This window comes from Cynara cardunculus, assembly GCF_001531365.2.
Source record: "Cynara cardunculus var. scolymus isolate 2C chromosome LG 4, CcrdV1, whole genome shotgun sequence".
In the NCBI taxonomy this organism is placed as follows: Eukaryota; Viridiplantae; Streptophyta; class Magnoliopsida; order Asterales; family Asteraceae; genus Cynara; species Cynara cardunculus.
The window spans coordinates 10,475,875-10,497,973 of NC_037531.1; the positions used below are offsets into that span (position 1 = coordinate 10,475,875).

The 22,099-nt window shown below is 34.8% G+C and overlaps 3 protein-coding genes across 8 annotated transcripts; all 3 read left to right on the forward strand.

Moving 5' to 3' along the window:
* Nucleotides 1–926: 926 nt before the first annotated feature.
* Nucleotides 927–4,224, forward strand: LOC112511397 (probable F-actin-capping protein subunit beta). 2 transcript variants are annotated; one of them, XM_025116998.1, is made up of 9 exons: nt 927–1,057; nt 1,690–1,760; nt 2,081–2,194; nt 2,463–2,548; nt 2,631–2,704; nt 2,799–2,918; nt 3,177–3,272; nt 3,349–3,441; nt 3,867–4,224. In XM_025116998.1, exons 1-8 carry the CDS (start codon nt 929–931, stop codon nt 3,424–3,426), a joined length of 768 nt encoding a protein of 255 aa, XP_024972766.1. In that variant the 5' UTR covers nt 927–928; the 3' UTR covers nt 3,427–3,441; nt 3,867–4,224. The 2 variants fall into 2 exon arrangements, with proteins under 2 accessions (XP_024972766.1, XP_024972765.1); XM_025116997.1 differs by lacking the exon at nt 3,867–4,224 and having other exon boundaries at nt 3,349–3,573.
* A 3,214-nt stretch (nt 4,225–7,438) lies between these two features.
* On the forward strand, nt 7,439–15,617 carry LOC112511524 (cleavage stimulating factor 64). Of its 5 annotated transcripts, none has more exons than XM_025117172.1 (11): nt 7,453–7,872; nt 7,936–8,023; nt 8,220–8,298; nt 9,328–9,502; nt 10,452–10,485; nt 10,579–10,823; nt 10,898–10,975; nt 11,985–12,020; nt 12,140–12,652; nt 12,962–13,279; nt 15,199–15,617. In XM_025117172.1, exons 2-11 carry the CDS (start codon nt 7,993–7,995, stop codon nt 15,328–15,330), a joined length of 1,641 nt encoding a protein of 546 aa, XP_024972940.1. In that variant the 5' UTR covers nt 7,453–7,872; nt 7,936–7,992; the 3' UTR covers nt 15,331–15,617. The 5 variants fall into 5 exon arrangements, with proteins under 5 accessions (XP_024972944.1, XP_024972945.1, XP_024972940.1 ...); XM_025117175.1 differs by having other exon boundaries at nt 7,465–7,830; XM_025117173.1 differs by having other exon boundaries at nt 7,465–7,587; nt 7,688–8,023.
* A 4,002-nt stretch (nt 15,618–19,619) lies between these two features.
* LOC112511178 (uncharacterized oxidoreductase At4g09670-like) lies at nt 19,620–21,778 on the forward strand. The gene is made up of 2 exons (XM_025116671.1): nt 19,620–20,137; nt 21,044–21,778. The coding sequence occupies exons 1-2, from the start codon at nt 19,676–19,678 to the stop codon at nt 21,659–21,661; spliced, it is 1,080 nt and encodes a 359-aa protein (XP_024972439.1). The 5' UTR covers nt 19,620–19,675; the 3' UTR covers nt 21,662–21,778.
* The last annotated feature ends 321 nt before the right edge of the window (nt 21,779–22,099 follow it).

The following is a 22,099-nucleotide window of genomic DNA, read 5'->3' on the forward strand; positions in this document are numbered from 1 at the left end:
TATTATTTGTATTAATTAATATATATATATATATATATATATTATTAAATATTTATTTTAATTATATTTTGAAATATTATAATTCATTAATTTTTCAAGATGCCTTTTTTGTTTATTTTAAATTCTTATCAGCTAGTTTTACCAAACATGATTTATTCATCATCTAACTTATCAGCTACCAACTAACTTATAAGCTAACACATAACTTATCAGTCATCAATTAGCTTTTCAGCTAACAGCTAGTTTACCACACTTAGCTTAAATGCACCTTTACTTACTAATTTCCTTCTCATATACATCAATATCAAAACTTGCTTTTTATACTTCAGCTTTTGATTTGATCTAAATCAACATCTTTTTTCTGTCTCTATCTGTATATATTATTGTTCTTATTTAAAAAAATATAAAATAAAAGAAAAGGCTAAAATACTCATCACTTAATCGGAGGAGAAAGATTTCTCATTCCTTATCCGGAAACATATGTAGCCATGAAAGGAGAAGATTGGAATGCCAATAGACGTCTATTATTGAATTCACCCGACCCGACAGTATCCGTTTGAGGAACGTCCGGTGCCTGAATAAGTCGCCAATCTTTAAAACGGACTATGTAATACTATGTAATGTACTTTATCTGTTGAATTATGGACAGTCATTTTACTAAAGGTTTATAATCTATGCTTGTTTGGAATTTAACTGCCATTAGGACCAAATCCAAGGGAAAATATAAACCATAAAAATGGCAAATTTGTAATTAAAAAAACTACATGGACTAAAACCATAAATTCTAAGAACTACAGGGACCAAAAATGTAATTTACTCAAAGAAAAATCATATCCGATTCGTTTACCCTGAACCATACCACAACCCGACCCGTTTCTTCCATTTTTGTTAAGCTTCCTTCCCTCTCTGTTTCTCTCTATGCATCGAAATGGAGGCAGCAATGGGATTGATGAGAAGAATCCCTCCAAAACACACAGAGACAGCTCTCTCCGCCCTCATCAGCCTCTTGCCCACCTACTCCTCCGATCTCCTCTCTCAAGTCGATCAGCCTCTTCAGGTTTTCTAAACCCTAATTTACTTTTATCTGCATTTTTCACCTTTGAATTCCTCTCACGAATGCCACTGCATGCATCAATGTGTGTGAATCTATTTTCTTAATGTTAAAATTCAGCAATGTGTGTATCTCTTCTCTTCATGTTAAAAATTCATGAATGTATCGTTCGACAGAGCTGTATTTGTGTCAAATGTTGCATTTAAGTTTCATGCATATCGGATTTGTTGCACGTTTTGATTGTGCGCTCTAAATGAAAGATATAAGATGCAAATGCAATCACGCATCAAACAGAAGTATTGTTATGAGATTTACGATGCATGAACTTATTCAAACATAGGAAAGTTGATTAACTGATGGATAAAAGTAGCATGTGATTGATGAGGCAATTTCACGAATATGCCATATGCATTTAGAATTAAGTTTTCAAGTTAATCTGATGAGGTATTTTCCATCCATCTCTTTCTGTTGTCGTCACTGAAGTTCCAGTACTTGGTTCACCTTTTTGTTTGCCTGTTGAGGAGGCTAATCATTTTCAAGCTAATGAGTCATATGTATAAATAGTGATGCTGCTGTGTGTTTGATTTCTTATCTTCTTGTCAATTTTGTGTCTGCAAAATTTAATAAGATTTTGACAGGTCTTATGTGATGTGGACAATGGGAGAGAATTCCTCTTGTGTGACTACAATAGAGATGCTGACTCTTATAGGTAATAACAAATATCATCATATCACATCACTTGCCTTGACAAGTAACCAAAACAAAATGTACTCGTTATATCACGCTCGGAGTAGGACTGGGGGTATCTACTCCCATGGGGTAGATAGGTTATTAATGTGAAGACCCCTGAATAACATACCTTGAACTTCATAAGGATCATGACTTTTTTCCAATTTAGTAATCTGATCTGTTAGGCCCATTGAGAAGAATTATCATTTTATGCATGATCTGCTTCTAGAAATTTCTCTTCCTCCTTGATATTGTCATGTTGGTGACTTTCAGTTCTCTGATATTGTGATTTGATTGTAGATCCCCTTGGTCAAATAAATACCACCCTCCGTTAGAAGGCGGGAATTATCCATCTCTTGAATTGAGGACACTTGAAATTGAAGCAAATGACGTCTTCACAGTATATCGTGACCAGTGAGGTCCTTTACTTACCTCGTATTTCAAATTATTGTATCTTTGTTGATGTTATGATTCGTCATGTATCATTTGCCCACGTAAGTTATTCCAGTTTATTTTAAAGAATTTTCTTTTATCCGAATCTGGCTGTTCTAAGATTTTGCTTGTTCATGGAGCAAATTGTTTGGACCTGCAATGAGAAAAACAATCTGTATACCTACTCTTTCTGTCAATACATATGGCTTAGTAAGGAATATGCATCTTGATTAATCTTGTATTGTGTTAGGTATTATGAAGGTGGTGCTTCATCAGTCTACTTGTGGGAGGACGATGACAGTGAAGGCTTTGTGGCTTGCTTCTTGATTAAAAAAGGTTAGTGCTCACCTGCCATAATTGACTATCCTTTCAGTGCGTTTGTAACTGAAATTAAGTTGCAAATATTTTAACTGTGAAGATGGATCCAAGTATGCACATGGGAGAAGAGGTTACTTGAACGAGGGAGGTTGGGATGCTATACATGTTATCCAGGTAGTTTTCATCTGTCAAGATCTTCTGGGTAAAGCTTAAACTAACTGAATTTTCCATGCATTCTTCCATGACACTGGAATTGTCTCATATTCAGGTGGGGCCAGACGTGGAAGGAATGGCCGACTACTGTCTAACAAGTACTGTAATGCTGTCAATGACTACAGATCATGAGACATCTGGCACATTTAATTTGTCGGGATCTATTCGGAGACAGGTAATTATTTTATTAGCTGGTCTGGGTTGCAAGTTGAAAGTTTTGGCTTACATGAATTGTGTTTGCAAAAATCATCTGATTAACTTATCAAGAAAAGCGAAAGATCCATAAGTAGGAAAGATTTTAACTTGAAACAAAGTACAATCTGATGATGTATTGTTATAGTTGACGATATCTGCATGTGAAAGTCTTTGTTATAAACTTAACTTGTATATGATGCACCCACCCGAGAATGAGATGGGGTTTTGTGATGGATAGATGAAAGCGGAACTATCAGTTGCAGATGGCCATCTATGCAACATGGGAAAGATGATAGAAGAACTGGAAGGAAAGTTGCGATATTCACTTGATCAGGTAGGTGCTATTCTCCCTTAATACATTGATTTTGAGATTATAAAGGTGTTTTGTTGTTAATTGGTTGCATTTGCAGGTATACTTTGGGAAAACGAAGGAGATGATCTGGACATTGCGTCCTCCTACCGATCTTCCCTCCAGGAGACTTCCTTAATTCCTGCAGATTTTGGTGCTTCTCTCTTTCTATTTCAGCTTATTATCTACTATTATGTGCTAGTGTAACTATAACTATTTTGGCCACAAACAACTAATTAATAATCTATCCAAAATAACCGACTTCGAATTATCCTTACTGCCTTTGATATCTAATCTAGACTAGACTAGACTAGAGACCGGACATTTAAACAATCCAATCCAATTACAACGGTTTGAAAAAGTCCCAACCCAACTCAACCTTTGTGGGTTATAGTTTAAAAATAGAACTACTGAAACTTGTCATCATCTTGTGGTTTAATATCGTCAAAGTGCCATTTCTTCTAAGTGTTCGCCCTCCGTTGGTGGAGTTATGGAATACTGGTTCTCCTATTTGTCGACTATATCGTCATTGACATAGGAGGTTCAACCTCAAGTGATTGTGTGTATGTTGTATTTCAGTCGTAGCCATCCAAGTTATCCTTGAGACAAAGCAAACCTCGAGTGTGAGTCATGTTTTTCGTCGCTAAAGCACCATATGCCCACTGAAAGAAAGAAGTGAATTCAGAAGCTACATGGCTAACTCTTGGACATTTAGTAAATCCCGGCAACGACAGCGGGAATCGGAGATTAGGATTCGCTTTCTTTCTCGTCGTACCAATATATCAAGGTGTTTAACGGTCATATAACTCGCAAAAATTAGACTACCATTGAAAAACATAATGTTATTGGTTAAGTATATTGTTATAAAGTGTTGGTACATCTGTGCTCGACTCACCATTTTTACAGTGGACGTTTTTTTCTTTACGGAATTTATCATTACATGTTTCAAATAAATTTTTATAACACGATACGAAATTTTCTGATTTGGTCTTAATATTTGAACGGTTCGTCAAGTAATTTAGAATATTGATGAACATATATATATATATATATATGTATATATATACCAAAATAAACTCTGATTTGTTTTTATTAAGATAGAAATCACAAAATATATATTGAATTGTAAGTTTGAGAGTTCTAACCAAAGAGTCTTTGGCCTAGCGATATGCGAGTTTTTTGGTCAATAAAGAGGTCAGGAATTCAAACTTTACCAAAAGTGAGGAGGGTGTGTGAGTTTATTTGCTCTATTTACCGTATATAAATATTATATATTTCAAAAAAAAGTTTTGAGAGTTATAATCCTAGAGAGAGATTGAGGAAGAATGGTAAAAAAAAAATCTACACAACTGTAATGGCATTTTGATATTTGATTAAATGGAGTAAACTACGATTTTCGTCCTTGTCGTCTGATGTTGTATATAACTATTTTTTTTCGTACTTAAAAATTGTTTTTTCATTGGTTACGGTTTTTATTCGTTTCTTTATTCTTGAAGCTAACAAAGTTAGAAAGACAAGTTAAAGTTGAGGATAAAACACTTTTTTTTTAACTTAATCAGTAGCTTGCTTCTTCACATTTCCTTTCACTTGCCATCAAAACCTCACAAATCTCAACCAGTAAAATGTTTCATCATTTTACATATCTACTTGTCTCGGTGGTTATTATACATTCCAACTTGTTTGTTGGTTTATTAATTAAATTTTTGAGTTCATGTACTAAAATATAATCATGTTAACTACATGTTTTTTGTTAAAATATATTATTGTGTTTTAATAATATAATACACGTAAAACGTAAATATTTTATAGCTTTCAAAGTAAGAGTAAATAAACATTAAAATTGAGAGACCATTTCTGTATTACTGAAACCTAACAAAAAGATGGTGTAAAGAAATAGCGTTCCATCAAATCAAATTTGAACATGTAAATGATCCAAAATGCTAAGGTTCCCCTGCTAATGAACAAAGGGCTAGCCAACATATTATAATGGCACACAAGCTGAGGTCTTCACGGAAACGAACTCTCTACTCCTCAGGATAAAGATAAGGTGCGTGTACATCCTACTCTCCAAGACCTCACTTAACGTAGGATTCTCTGGGTTCATCTGGTTTGGTTTTGATTACAACATGAAGCACATAAATGCAACTATATGATGCATGGGCTTATCTTATTACAGGATTAAAAGAATAAAAAAAATGGATGCTTGCCTTCATTGAATTCCTGTGCATCGTCTACATCGAAGTCTTCTCCTCCTCCACCACCCAGGTTAAGACTCTGTATAAAAAAAATGAAGAAATCCATTAAATCTGAATGATGATTGTAAAAAGAAAAGAATTATAACTAATAAAAGCCAATACATACCAAGAAATTAACATCATCACAGTCCATATCGGGTGCAGCTGCAAAAACCAAAAACAAATGTACGAATCACAGTCCACCTTTCCATTTGTATTTAACATTTCAAACATGTTGATTATGTCATAGATGGTATCAGTAATAATGATGACATTATGGATCCCATTCAGAAAAAAAAAATTGACGGACACAAAAAATAAAGTACAAATGACATACCCACATGGTGCAAAAGAAACCAAACCATACATAACCAATATATCCCACCCGAAAGTAGGATCTGAATATGGTAGAATGTACACACGTCTTTCCTCTACCCAAAGGGATACAAATGTTTCTATGTAGACCCCCCCGACTTGCAAATGAATTTGGAGAGACGAGAGGGATAGAGAATTAGTTCAAAAGTGTATGCAGCAGTGCAAGCAAGCAGACAACAAAGATAGTAAGCAGTAGTTGCAATAACAACATTTAACGCCCCAAAATTTCTAAAACAATAAATCGGATGCCGTTACTTTAAAATTAAAACTACTAAGTCTTGAATATGAATTTGAAAGTTAACTTTATTTGTAACATAGCTTATAATTACATCAAAGATGAAATATTAGCGGAAACATGACTCAATAGCTTATAATACATTATAATTTGCTATTAATTAGTAAAATATTACTTCATGCAAATCTTTTTTACTTCTTTCCTGAGATACATACATGAGATATATAAGCTAATAAGCTTAGTGAGTAGTTACAGTTTCATGAATAAATAATTTTCATAATGCTTAATATTTTGTGAATAGTAATTCACTAAAACTCTTGATCATGCACAAAATAACCTTTTTATCATTTCATAAACATTCTTTTGAAATCTCACTTGAAACATGTAAGTATGTCATACTTGTCTTGAGGTTTGTTAGCCCCCGGGTTCATAAAAGGCTGCCCCATAAGGATTGTATGCAAGTGGTCCCTTCTTGTAATATCTCGTACGTTGGATATTTATGGTTATACATAACATGTGAACATTTTCATGCCTTGGTTGAAAACACATACTTGTATCAGAACATGTCATCATGCACATCTCATATAACATTTTCATGTAAAGCAAACGTGTCAAAATATCTTGTAATTTATAAAATACTTTTATGTAGCATTTATGTACCTCATAAATCTCATAAGTACTCACCTTGATTATGCCTGGCTTTTCCTTAATTTCTTTCTTCAAGCTTGATTAGTATAAAGAGAGAAATTTCTTATTTTTGGTACGGTAACCATATTATTAATATTTTAGTTTATCTATCAAACGATGATAAATTAATAATATTTTAGTTTCTAAGAAAAAAAACCTTTTTGTCTCGTACTATTCCACCCAGCCACAGTTCTTATCACATGTCGCACCAAACATGAAATAATGAATTCTTATTCTGTCCCATGTCACATGCTAAATGCTAAGTTAGCGATTCAAGCTTTTAATGAACTTCTCGAGCTTGAACTTAACGATTCTCGAGATCGAGTTGATCTCAAACACAAAATAAAGCTCATTTATCCTAACGAGCGAAACCCCATAACACCAATGTTCAACTCGACTCATTCGAAAGCTCGATTATATTTTTCAAGCCAAGTCGAACCCTTCGAGTATATACTTTTTTCGAGCTAGACATATTCATACATTCATAAATCATACAATTAAAATATAAAAAATATTGAACTCGAGCCGATGAACAATTTAACCGACCTCAAGTTCGAGCCCGTTAACGAGCTTGAATTTTAGGTATAATATGCAAATACTAATAATTTAAAAATACGAAAATAATTATTTTTTTAGGAAAAATGTTGTTCCCTAATCAAATAGATCGTCAGATCCTCATTGCCCAAAGATTTCCCCTAATTTGACTTCCAACGGATCCTCTCCTGAATAATAGAATTCGATACTCACCTTCTTTCTTTGTTTTCACCCTGTAATTATTGGGATTGTTGCTGTAATTGGGAATTATATCACCATTGTTTACATTCCCTTTTCTAAATCCAATTTTCTGCTACATTTTTTATGAATTTTAGGGTTCAATCTAGTAGCAATTTTGATGATATCTTTATGCGCCCAATTATAGAATCGGAAACGAAAACCCCTTAATTTTTACCAGTTTGTGGGTTTTCCTTTTTTTATTTCTTGATATCTGGGGGAATCCATCAGTTGGCGGAAGGTGAGTGAAGTTCTCTGGGTTTTAGTTGTGGTTTGATTGAAGGTACGAAGAGGAAATCTTTTTATGGTTCAATGAATGTGTCAGTGAAGAAATTGATGTATTTAGGATGCCGAGGGAGAAGATGGAGCTGAACCCTTTCTTCAACTTCGTTTGTTGATTTTGATGGCCAATTCTCAACATCGCTGCGTTTTTGGTTCGTTTTCAGTTTCAATTCGTTCTTTTTTACTACAATTTTTAGTTCTGTTAACCAGGGTTTGTGAGATTTAACCAAATTTCTAGGAAGAGTATGTGGAAAATTTGAAACCCTAATACAGTCTTGGAAAAATTCAACTTATTTTCATCTTCTATAGTTATTGGAGGTTTATGATCAATTGAACACTTATTTGCAGTTGGAAACATACCATACGATGCAACTGAAGAACAGCTTGTACAAATTTGTGAGGAGGTTGGCCCTGTAGTATCGTTCAGGTTTGTTAGTTTTATCTATTCCACAAAGTGCTTTTACTCTTATCAGGTTTTTTTATTGCGTCAGCTTAAATCTGAAAATTTCATGTCTAAGTGTAACTCCAGTCGGATGGTAAAAACTGCAGTTTACCTGCTGGAGTGTTCCAACCACACTGCACAGTCACTGTAAAAATGCCATTGTTGGGAGACAAACTGCATATATGTAGTTTGGTTGGATTGAATCAATTTTTTTTTTGGTGTTGATGTTCCCACCAATTTGGTGTTCTTTTTTGCTGCTAGGGTTGGAGATGGTCTAAGCCTCTTAAGATAAGAAACATGCACTAAAAGTATCACATGTTATCTTTGCACAACAAAGTTAATTGAGGCAATTAGATTGCTTGCTTCCTTGGTAGATCAGTAAAGTGCTTTTACTCTTATCACATGTTCTTTGTCTACTAGATCTACCACTACTAGTAACCAAAACCTGATTTCAAGTGTAGCCCAGTACCAAATTTTGAGTAATATGCTAAGTTTGGTGAATATGGGTTCTTGGTAAGCCAGTACATGTTTATGTATTAACAGGTGTTATGGGAATTCCATGATATGGTAAGAAAAGGTTATGAAACAGTATGGATGAAAAAGAATCAAGTTTAGATCGAAGAAAGTGGTAATAATTTATGTTTTATATCTTCCCTTTCATGTTCCCTTGGGGGAGGCATCACTTTCACCAAGAGGAGATTGGGTCTATAGTCATGTTATATCAAGAGACTCCATGTTTGCTCTCTTTATGTACATCGTATGACAAAGAAGCTTACTTGCTTGAGTTCTTTAAGTTAATAAACAGTTTAGCTGCTTCATCTCCAGTATTGCACCAGTTGGTCCAGTTCACACAACTCACTCCTTGCTTTGTTTAATAATAAGCTTCATTTATTCACCTTATTAGATATCGAGCCATCTAACTTCTATTCTAGGATTTGTTTAGATAAATGTCAAGAGTAGTTTTCGGGTAAGTTTGGCAGAAACAAATAACTTTCGTCATTTTGTCAATTCCAGATTAGTTATCGATAGAGAAACTGGTAAGCCCAAAGGTTATGGGTTTTGTGAGTACAAGGATGAAGAAACAGCTCTAAGTGCTCGACGTAATCTCCATGGTTATGATATCAATGGCAGACAGTTAAGAGTTGATTTTGCTGAAAATGACAAAAATGCCGACAAAAGCCGAGAACAGGTAAATGATTTGGATGTGCTGCTAAGCATATGTTTATTGAAATTTATATAAAACTATAATCATTGACAGCGTAATTATTTTCCTGGAGGATGTTCTGTAACATGGTTGTTTAATTTGCTTTTATTGTTTATTTGTATTAAGATAAAAAAAGGGTGAATATTTTGGTAATTACTATCATTATACTGTCAGGCTACTCTTATAATAGTTTCCAAGACTTCGATTTAGAAGGTTGGACCTAAAGTATGAATATTCTGCCTTGTGATTAGAGATGCTGTCTTCAGCATGGACTTCCTGGTTCCTCTACTGCAACAGAATCTTGCAGTAGATTATACTGTTACACATATGGATTGTAGTCTACCTCTCTTTACAAATTCTGAATGTATTCCTCTAATATGTTAGTTGTTTGCAAATCATTAAAAAAACAAAGAATAAGAGCTAACGACTGTAGCATTCTTGTGTTCCACAATTCCATTGTTTTAGGGAAGGGGTTGTGACTTATGCAGTATTATAGTTCATGCTATTGGGTATGGATTAAAATAGTTTAATGCTGAGAGCCTGAGACCTTATCCCGTCATCATCATATATAAAAGTTTGGTCTATCGTCTTTTTAGTAAAATCCCTGATATTTTATAATGTGAATGAGTTCTTTGTTATTTTTAGGGATTTCTGGCTTCTATATAACTCCATATGTTGACAACTTGAGATAATACATGGTATTTAAGTTACCTATTCCTTCTCACGTTACATGTCCTAAGATTGTTTCACATCTAAACCTTCAAGGGAATTACTTAATTAAACAAATAAGATTACACCATAGCACGTTGTTTTAAACGGAGGTTATTTGTACCCCAGTTTCTCACTGGTTAATATATGGAACCATGCACAGGTGTCCATAAAGCTAGACTTCTTCATTAGTTTTACTAATTTTCTTTTCTTTTGTCCCTCTTAGGGTCGTGGTGGACCTGGACTAGCTCCAAATATTGGTAAGGCTCAATTCACCCTATTTAGTTTCCCTAATTATTTCTTTAAATTTAAGATATTCTAATATCCTTTGAATGTTGATGTTTGTAACTTAGCTCCTCAAAAGCAAATCGGGGGTCCTGCAGTGTATGGAGATCCTAGTCTTCACCAGGCTGTTGGTATCCAAGTCGCTATGGCTGCTGCAATTGTGATGGCTGGAGCTCTTGGAGGTGCTCAGACTAATACCAACACAAGTCAAAATGGTGTCCAGAGTCAACCAGTACTGGGAAATGATCCTTTGACTCTTCATCTGGCTAAAATGCCCAAAGGCCAGCTGGCTGAGGTTTTGACTGAACTGAAGGTAAGCATCTGGATTTGATGAACAGCCTTTCTCAGTAACTTGAAATAATGGCATTGATCTTATCTTGATAACAGACGATAGCTACTCAAAACAAGGAACAAGCACGCCAGCTGTTACTTGCGCACCCACAGTTGTCAAAAGCGGTTTTGCAGGTTGTACTTTTACCCTGCTTCTTGATATTTGGCAATAAAGTTGTATTGCTGCTCATATATAATAAATATAAGTCGATGGTTGCAAAGAATATGATTCTTCTTAGTTCCTTTTTGTTATATGGAGTTCCATTTGTATTGTTATATGTTGTTTTAAAAACATGGTTTTTATGAAATATTTTTGGGGACTACTTGCTTCTCACTGTAACCTCTTATAATCAAACACACCCACATTTTACTTGTACAAGCGTTCTCAATGTTTGGAAATAGAAAAGCAGGAGCTATGATATTGCTCTCCAGTTATATTAGTGCTTACTGATCCTCCCCCTCTTGTAAAAGTAGTTCTTTCTCCCCCTGGTTCATTTGATCAATTCTACCCCTATTAACACTTCTAGAGAACTACAGCCGGCCTTTGTAATAATGATGAACCTGTAAAATGGAATTATAGTTGGGTAAGGTGTGAAGCCGGTTTGTTTTTCCCCTTTACTGGTGCATATCCGAAAGGTCTTGTGGAATCTTTGGGAAATTTGTTCATACAAATGTGACACTCTCGGTTCATCTCGTCTTCGCTGGTATATGTGATTAGATGGATGTCTCTCAGCCTTTGCCTATATGTTTGCCATATGAATTGAACATTTAAAGTTATTAAGGATGCAATTTTTCTCATGAAAAAAATTGATGTAAATGTCTTCCCCTTAGTATACGTGTACATGGAAAGAGTTGGGGGTGTATTGCAACGTTTTCTCTCCACCAATACTGGTGCCAGAAGCTTTGTCTTTGTGCTAACCTGCAAAATTGGGCAATAGTCATGCTGCCATTCTTTTCAACAGAATTTCTCTTGAGTCGATTAATGCATTCCATAATGCAGTCATGGCTTCTATTAGATTGAATTCTTATAATCTGTTTTCTTTCTAACGGCAGAAACATTTGGTGTTTTCTTGTTTTGTTGAATCATCTAATGTTTGTGGTAAAATCACACACATCTTACAGGTTGCTAATGTTTTGATTGCAGGCTCATATAATGCTAAAATCGGTTCCTCCCCACATGGTATGCATTTACTTTACTTGAATTTTTTTTGTTGTACTACTAGTATTCTTGTTTATTATCCTGAGCGTGAGTTGGTGAGACCTTAGATCTCTGTCTTTCTTTCTCTCTCTATCATGTAGTTACAGATGCCAAATACCCGGCAGATTCCTGGTCCACATGCACATCCTTCGCTTCAAGGTAGTTCACTGGGTCAACAATCTTCAGCACAAGCTCTTCCTGGGCTGCCGCCTCTTGCTCAGAACAAAATGCAACTTGGATTCACGCCTCAATCTCAAAGTCAACCCTCTTCTGGCCATCCAGTTTCATTGATTCCCAGCCAGTATGCTGCACCATCACTTTCTCTGCAGCCTCGGTTTCAGACTCCACAGCCAGCGCAGCATCAGGTTTTACAACATTCAACATTATCAGGACTACCAACTGGCGGAAATCTTCAACCGTTACATCTGCAACAACCAGTCAGTCTGTCTAATCGAGCTGAAAATCAGATGGCAACCTCCTCGTCTATGCAACCATCTTTGCTGCAGTACCATGGACAGAATGCTTCTGCGAATCTAGGACATAATACCCATGTAGTTGCGCCTGTGCAGTCTTCTATTCCAACTCATCCGCTATTACAAGACAACGTGTTTAAGGTGCCAATATACACTTCCAAAATGCAATATATACTTGTTGGATCATATATCTTGTAGAATAGCTGTTTCTTATTGTTTTTGTCATTATTATTTATTTCTCACTTACTTAGGATGCCCATTTAAAGTGTAAAAGTATAGTTTATGGTTCGATAAGAACATTACCAGCAAAATGCTAAATTGATAACAAATGGGATTCTCTATTGCTTCTTGAAGCAAAGCAGATGATCTTAATATGTTGCTGAAAAAGTTGCATTCTAATACTTTTCATTATACTTAAAGTTGAACTTTTGAATGTATTGGTTGTCTTAGCAGCCTAGCTCCTCAATTGGGTCTGCTACATTAAATAATGGAAACAAGGATCATGACAAGCCTCCACATTTATTGCATAATCCTGCTTGGGGGCATAAAGTTGAACATCATCCAAACATGGCTTCAAGGTTGAATGACAAAGATCAAATCAGTCATCCTCCAAAATTGTTGAAGATGGAGGATGGGAGGGGTTCCACTTTCTCACCTGCAGATTTAAATGTTTCTGCTTCTGTTATGGGGTCGTCTCAAGCTGTTCCATTATCTGGAAACCAGATTTTAAAAGCAGGGACTATGGACTCCCAAAAGCAGAACCATGAGGTATTTATCCATTTCTGTTTTACATTTATGTCATTCATAAGCGTATTTGGTAAAAAAGTAACTGCTATTTGTTTTGATATATTGGTGAAAGAAAAAGAATGGCCCATGTAAAGGCCGGGCATATGCTAAACCACTTGAAGCAAAATACAGCCCCATAAAGAGAATTACAAAAAAGGAAATACATGGATATCCTAGCGCTAAAAAGTTTATAGCTTTGAAGTTATTGAGTATCCTGTAGCAAGTGGATGATGGTCTGTAGGTGACTTCATTGTCAAAACCACTTTCCCGTATTAATATGAGCACAGGGGCTCTAATCTACCAATAGCTCTATTCCAAATATATTTATTATCATACGATTAGGAAAGCACACCCCTTTTTGTCTTGATTAGATGAACCAAACGCAAATCATTGAGCGTTTATGAGACTGATCAAGTACTAAAGCTCTCTGATTTTTCTCTATATAATTGACATGGTACTTAACTTATTTACTGAGACTCTGGCTTTGAGGACAAGTTTTCTCATAAATCATTTATGATCATAAAAAAGAACCTTCATAATCTCTGAATACACCTCCTGTTTTTCACACAATTGCCATTGCCATTTGGCCGGTGTTTATTTTCAAGAAATCTGGCTATTTGCTAACATTTGTTTGATGTCCATAACCCTTGAGCGCAATTAGACTCGAGAAAGAAGGGGCTGATCGAAAACCAAAGTGCTCTATGTGAACATACCTAGAGTTTCTAACAAATAGCACAAGATAATAATCAATACTGTAAAACCCCAATAAAGACCTCATTAGAATGTTGCCAGTTGAACCATAAATAAATTTTAGAACATATCTGTCTAGAACATATCTGCTTGCTTAGCATTGGTTATGTTATGCAAGTAGCATATCTGGTAATTCTTATGCCTTGTTAGGAAGAATGTTAAAGTTATCTTTTAAATTGAAAATTAAGAAGTAGGTACCACATTAAGTTCAGGTAAGGGATTATTTAATATATTTGATGTATGAATGGTGAGGTAATTACTTTCATTAAGTGGTTAGTTTTAGGAGGACATACAAACATACTTGTACACATGTGTGAGTGTATATGTATACACACACACACACACATAGGGATGGATTCCATTGGGAACCTCAAATTCATTGAGAACCGGGGAACTAACTATTCATGATGAATTACATTATATAACCTAGAATATTATTCATCATGAATATCACACATTTTCGCTATTTATGATTTAATGCATTTTTATCATAGATACCATGTATTTTTTTTAATCTTTAGTATCATATATCTTCATTATGAATAATTCTTGTCATTAATATCTACCACAACATCATATAAATAATGTCCATTTTTCAGTGTTATTCATCATGAATTGTTGGTAACCCGGGTTCTCAATGAATTTGTGTCTTCTCATTTGAACCTTCCTCTATACATAATACATATACACACATTTATAGATTAACCATTTCAATGCTTAAATGGATGCATTAAACCATTCATCTTAACATATAAAACTTTACCTTTATAGATTATGTAAACATATTAGAAGTAGATATTTTGATACCATAATGACCAACTCCGTTGTTCTATTAGTATGATTACCAAGAAAGTAGTCCCTCCATTATAAAATCAATGCCCATAAGTTTTAGAAATGCGTCATTATTACACTTTTTAATCAAACAAATGACAATTTTACCCTTAATAATAGAGGACTAATCTCATAGTTAAGGGCAGGGGGTTGCCATTCATACCCCTCTCATATTTCATACTCTCAGTCCTCACACCACTCACATGTCATATGTCTCCACTCACTTACCATTCATATAGGAGGGGTTATGAATAGAACTGGCTCTAAGGGTATAATTGGAAAGCAAATACTTACATTTATTGTCGTTTAAATGGGTGCAGCTTCCGGTTGGTATTGAATCGGCTTTGTTGCAACAAGTGCTGAATCTGACTCCAGAGCAGTTAAGTTCGCTGCCACCTGAACAACAGCAGCAAGTGATTCAGCTTCAGCAGATGCTTCGACAATCGAGTTAGTCATAGAGAATCTGCAAATTTTTTTGGCATATGGAGGATGTAGAAATATAGTTCAGAATCCTGAGGGGATGAAGATCCAATTACAAATTAGTTTTAAAGGAAAAATAGATTTCGAAATATAGTTTTTTATATCCATGTTTTTCTAACAAATTGCAAATCTTTGGTGTCTAAATTTATGTATTTTTGTAGGGTGAATGACATATTGGTGTCATTGGATTGTTAAGTATTTCATGAATTATTGTTATTCATCAACTACTTTTTCTGAAGGGTGTTATATGCACATCTATTTATGTCAAAATCAGATCAAATAATGCATTGAAAATGCAAAAAAGGTGTTTCGATAGGTAGGTGTAGAAATGTATATATAAAACAAGAGATGCAAAAAAAGGCCCCAGAGGACTGAACCAGACCAAAACTAGGCTGACAAAGACCTAGCCTTCATGCCTGGTTCAGGTCTTTGGACCCGATTTAGTTAAGAATTTTAAGGAATATTAGGTTTGGTTGAGAATTGATTTGGCTTTGGTTAAAGCCCGATTTGGTTTGGTTTCGAGTTCTAGACCTTTTTTTTAATGTACAAAAGCAATATTGAAAACAAGGGTGCGTTTAGTATGTTGATTAGACCGGATTTGATCGGATTCTGGATATGATCGGTTTGGACAGATGAGAGTGGGATAGGTTGAAGGCATGTGAAAATAATTATGTAAGGTTTTAAGGTTTAATTTGAAATGGTTAGTTTAGTAATTTACCAATTTTGTTTCATCTTTCTCATTTTTGTTCTATCACAGTCTTGTCCCGGTTTAATGCCAACCTAAACATGAGTCTTGTCCATAGGGGCGGAGATAACGTATAAAGAGGGGAAGGAAGGGACCCTATTCAAAAAGTTAATTTTTTTAAACTAGATTAAATTTTTTTTACAGAACTTACCCTCGCTCCCCCAGTAGATATTTTCCACGGGACCCCAGTCTATAAAATTTCTGGATCCGCCACTGCTTGTCCAATCCCACATGCCCACGTACCAACCTATTTTGAAAAAGCAAAATTTGCCCCAAGATTGATCGGAACCATGTCAGTCCATATAACTCGAACAACGACCAGTTAAATGGTTGGGCCGGTCCTAAATAATCGGGTTATTGGAACTGTGCAATAAATGACAAGTTCTTGAACCACTTGGATTGTGACATCAGCAGATGTACAATATAAGCTGATATGGATATTCATGGTTAAAAAATCGACAACATAATTTTAAAATTTATAACTTATAAGAAATTAAAATCTCAATAAAAAAATCTCCAAGGAAGAAGTTTAGAAGCAAAATAGATTTATAATTAAATAGTTTCTCTTTTTACACATATTCTCTTACTTTTTTTTCTATTAACTTGGATATCCAACCCGCTATGCGAGCCGACTAATTCCAGGACGACCATCTGTTTTGCAGATAGTCCGGAGTTACTGCATTTGAACCTCCGTGGCCACAAGGGGATTTTTATTTCTCCTTGAATTTGAACTTGAGACCTCCTGTTACTTTTAATCTTTGGAGCTAAGCTCAAACCAATCAGACACCACCCATGTGGTTTATTCTCTTACTTTTTACGCGATCAATTTATTCTCTTACTTTTTACGCGATCAATCTTTGTATCTCAGGATTTTCTAAGGACTGTATTTCAAGATTCAAATAATAGAAATTCAATATTTACTCGACGGAAACATAGATTTATCAACTAAAACACATACTCACTAATTGAATCGTTTCATAAAATTCAAGTATATGAAAGAGATTCATATTACAAATTCCAGAATTCATTTATATTTCAAATGCAAGTCTATTTGAATGTGTTTTCATAAAGTAAACAACGGTGATCTAATTAGAATCCAAAACAAAGTTTAGTTATCATAAAAAATCTGTAACATCAAATTATAGGGATGTTTATACATGTTTATCGGTAAAATTCAACAATAACATTTGCTTACATACTGAGTAAGATTTTAGTCCATCAAAATGGTAGTGTATGCAATAATTTATCCGGTAAATGTTGACTCGAGTAAGTAGTAGTCGTTATCACTTTGCCGGGTAAGACTTTTGGTCTTTGTCTTCGTTTTTATTGTGTAAGATTATTGATTCATGCCATATTCATCCGGGAAGGTTATGTGACTTAGTCAAAGACCTTCCAGCCTAGTGGTAAAGGCTTGGGCATGGCATAGTCATGAACCCGAGTTCGAGCCCTGGGAGGGGAGTGTTGGCGACATTTAAGTGGGGCCATGTTTAGCCTCCAAATTTGCCGGGGATTAGTTGGGCTTTGGCCCGGACACCCTTACAAAAAAAAAAAAAAAAAGGTTATGTGACTTAGCAAGCACTTACTCCGGATAAACGTTTGATAAACAACCCCTAAATTTTGATATTTAACCTTCGAAAACATGCCAAATATGAACATATCTTATGAACGTGGTGAATTGGAGATCACTTCCGCGTATATAATCTATACTATATTATAAAGCATTTGACAAAAACTCATAAAAACCATCTTTTATACATGAAGTACTGCTTATTGATGCATATTATTTAAAATTCAAGTTTACAAGTAAATTGTACGTAAATACAACTTATTAAGCTCTATGTTTAAATTTGTGTAACAAACTGTAAATAATTATAATCAAATACATGATAAAATTATTATTTTAAATATAAAATCTAAAATATAATTAAGATAATTATTGCGTTCTAACAGAATACTTAGTTATTATCTTCATAAAAATTATATTATTAAAAAAATACTTCGTCATCAAACCCAAATTAAATAATAATAAAAAATTGAATTAAATAAATTACATAAAAAAATAAGAACTTTTATATATTTTTTTAATTTTTATGATATCTTCAAATTTACATTTTATCAAAAAAAAAAAAACACTATTACTTGTTCAAAACCATATAAATTCGTATTATATCATCGACAAAGACCAAAAAGACAAAATGAAACATTAAAATCGAGATATATCTCATTGCATTGCACGAGTACCCTTCTAATCTTATATAAAGTAAATTCAAATGATTTCGTTTAAAAATTTGTGTGTTAATTTATCGAATAGAAAAATTAAAGAATCAAATATGTTTCGTATTTTTATTGATTTGTACATCTATTAATTAATTATAATATTTGTATTGAAGTTTTGTCAAGATGTCAGATATGGGCGGCAATGGAGTCAAGCTTAAAATCTGACAAACCAAGTCGTTAAATCTGCATGCCGTCCAATCATCCATAAAGTAGGGGTGCTCAAAAATCTGATCAACTCGATCAACCCAACCCAACACGAAATAATTTAATTCGAAGCAACTCGATGTTTAATCGAGTTGTAAAATTTTCAAACCGTAAGTATTAGGTTGATATTGAGTTACTATTATTTGAACTCAACCCAACCCGATGAACCCGATATCCTTTTATATATTGGATTTAATATGATTGTTGAATTTCTATTAATAGTACATTAGGCAATTAACTATCATGTATGTTTTTCATATAAACATATTTTCAATCTATTCACATCTTTATATAACTCATCCGTATATATGTTCAATAACTATGAACATATATATGTAAATTAAGAAAATTAACTAAATATAATATACGTAAGAAGTATAGATAAGTTAACTGTTCACCTGGTTACAAGTTAACTTTTATATAACCCACTGGTTACACAAGTCTGGACTCTAAAAAATGCAGTTATCAATAAATCTGCTAAAAAAATAAGATCCACACTGAGATGAGTACCTAAAGAGAAGTAATTGTTATTCTCTACAAGAGATTGGGCTAGAAATTATGTGACAATCAAACACTTACCCGATAAGCACTTAATGGTAAAGTTCAACGTCATCGCTTACTTACCTAGTAAAATTTTAGTTTACCAAAACGACATCGTATGTAACAACTTATCTAATAAGCGCTAATCGTGGTAAGAGTTGTCGCTATCACTTATCGGATAAGACTTTTGGTCCTTGCCTTCGCTCTTATCGGGTAAGATTCTTGATCTTTATCATATTCATTCAGTGAAGTAATGCGACTTGATAAGCTTACTCAAGTAAGCATTTGGTAAACGGCCCTTAAATGAGATGATCTTATACATTTAAAGCTAGTTACTAGCATAGTACTAATTAAGTGACAAATTTAAAATATTTCAAAAGTTGAAGGGCCTTTCATGCAATTATTTTTCACTACAAAAGCATCCGTGATTGATGACTCATCATGGAATCTGCTCCCATATATCAACAGCCACCCATCCCATGTCCCATTCCATTGCATAATTTTATTCATACCTCACATCTCCCAATTCAACCCTCTAAGCTCACACGAAAATGGCGGAAACCCCAATCCGATTTGGGATTTTAGGCTGCGCTGAAATCGCCCGTAAGGTCTCCAGAGCAATTTCACTCGCACCAAACGCCGCGCTTTACGCCGTCGGTAGTCGATCGCTCGAAAAAGCTACCAAATTCGCTGCCTCCAATGGCTTCCCTGAATCTGCCAAAATCTATGGCAGCTACGACGCCGTATTGGACGACCCTAACGTAGATGCCGTCTACATTCCGTTACCAACTAGCCTTCATCTCAAATGGGCTACACTTGCCGCCGAGAAGAAGAAGCACATCCTGCTCGAGAAACCGGTGGCGTTAAACGTCGGTGAGTTCGATAAAATTATCGAAGCTTGCGAATCCAATGGTGTCCAGTTGATGGATTCGACTATGTGGATGCATAATCCAAGGACGGCGGAGATGAAGAAATTTATCTCCGATCCTGAGAAATTCGGCGAACTACGATCGGTAAACGTGTTAAATTGCCATCGTAGATTTCAAATTTCAACTCGTATTTGAATAATTTGGAAGAGATTTTCACTCAAATTTGGTGTTGTTTTGGTTTTGGGTAAATGAATTGGGCATTTGCTTGCTACAAACATGATATAGACTTTGAACGATAGAAACAAAGAGACTGTTTCAGTTGCCGAATGATTTAAAGCAAAACGATTAAGTGATCAGAATGATTAGGAAGCTTTAATTATATACTGCAAAATAAATACAATTGTTTGGTAATTATTTAGAATGAAATCAAGGCATTGAATGATTTAAGGAGGCCCATAATACAAAATCATTCACAGGGTTTTTTAAACCGTTAATAGGCAGATTTTTTTTTGCCAAACAAGATCCACCTCTTAACGATTTAGATTATGTTTCTTAATGGAACTATTAAGAGGTGAACAACAAACCCAAACACTTTATGAGGTTAGATCAAATATAGTAAGTATGAGAAACAAAGACTTTAGGTCAAATACACTTTATGAGGTTAGATCACATTACCTTAACGGATGAATATGGCAAGGACTAAGAATCTTACCCGGTAAGAGCGAGACAAGGACCAAGAGTCTTACCCGGTAAGTGAGAGCGATGACTCTTATCACGGTAAGCGTTTACCAGGTAAATTGTTGAATACGATGTCATTTTGGTGGACTAAAATCTTACCCGTAACTAAATGTTAGAGTTAAATTTTACCGATAAGCGCTTACCCGGATAAACATTATTATATACAAATACTACAAAATCCAGTGAAATCCCGATTTCAAAATCTTATGTTTGAGAGATTTCAAAGAAATCATAGGATTCTCTAAAATTCTTTCTTCTTGTATTTGCTAATATAAACACATGTGAAGTGGGAAGCTATGGATTTTTTTGTAGGTGAATGCTATCTTTACCTTTGCTGCTGATTCCGACTTCCTCGAGAACGACATCCGTGTCAAACCCGATCTCGATGCTCTTGGCGCACTCGGAGATGCCGGATGGTACTGTGTTCGATCGATCCTTTGGGCAAACGACTTCCAACTGCCCAAATTCGTGAAGGCTCTCCCGGGCACCTTATTCAACAAAGCTGGAGTTATTATGTCATGTGGTGCATCGTTACACTGGGAAGACGGTAAAGTCGCGACCTTTCATTGCTCGTTTTTCTCAAACTTGACGATGAATGTAACCGTTACGGGGACGAAAGGTACTTTGCATTTAAACGACTATGTTATCCCTTTCGAAGAGAAACAAGGTTCGTTCATGACAGCGACTGAGTCGGGGTTCACTGAGTTCGTGACCGGGTGGGTGCCTTTGCCGAGTCAGCATACGGTCATGACGGGTCTTCCACAGGAAGCTCGTATGGTTAGCGAGTTCTCGAGGTTGGTTAATAGCATCAAGAAAGATGGTTCGGTGGGTGAGAAAAAGTGGCCGAGTTATAGTCGGAAAACACAGTTTGTGTTGGATGCGGTCAAGACATCGATCGATAAGGATGGTGAGTCAGTGAGTTTGAGTTGACTCGTTTATCGACCTTCGTTTGAGGGTGAATAATGAAGTGACTCATGTGGATGGAATAATACCTGAAGTGATTGTACTACTTTTATTGCATCATGTATAAGTTATGTTCTTGTTTGATATATATATATATATGAAATAAAAATTTAAATATTAATTATATTATTAAAATATTTAATAAAAAAATAATTTAAGTAATTGATTATTTAAAATGAGAAAGTTTAATGGTTTTTTTTATTAAAAAAATAGTTTAAAGATTAAAGCTTTTAATATTTATTTAAATATTTGGTAAACTCATTTTAGTAGGAGTATTTGTTGTGGGGTTTGGTAACTCCTGAAACTATAAATCAAACTGCAACCGTGGTTTGTTTGTTTTACAAAATGTATGGATTGGAAGTAAGTGAATAAACGGGTCAAATCAGATTATAAAAAGACGATATG

Bases quoted from the DNA above. Each gene is read 5' to 3' on its own strand.
- LOC112511178 (XM_025116671.1), top strand. From the start codon at position 19,676: ATGGCGGAAACCCCAATCCGATTTGGGATTTTAGGCTGCGCTGAAATC. The intron at 20,138-21,043 runs GTAAACGTGTTA...ATTTTTTTGTAG, and splicing joins AATTCGGCGAACTACGATCG to GTGAATGCTATCTTTACCTT.
- LOC112511524 (XM_025117172.1), top strand. From the start codon at position 7,993: ATGGCCAATTCTCAACATCGCTGCGTTTTTG. The intron at 10,976-11,984 runs GTTGTACTTTTA...TTTTGATTGCAG, and splicing joins TGTCAAAAGCGGTTTTGCAG to GCTCATATAATGCTAAAATC. The intron at 12,653-12,961 runs GTGCCAATATAC...TGGTTGTCTTAG, and splicing joins TACAAGACAACGTGTTTAAG to CAGCCTAGCTCCTCAATTGG.
- LOC112511397 (XM_025116998.1), top strand. From the start codon at position 929: ATGGAGGCAGCAATGGGATTGATGAGAAGAATCCCTCCAAAACACACA. The intron at 1,058-1,689 runs GTTTTCTAAACC...AGATTTTGACAG, and splicing joins AAGTCGATCAGCCTCTTCAG to GTCTTATGTGATGTGGACAA. The intron at 2,195-2,462 runs GTGAGGTCCTTT...GTATTGTGTTAG, and splicing joins TTCACAGTATATCGTGACCA to GTATTATGAAGGTGGTGCTT.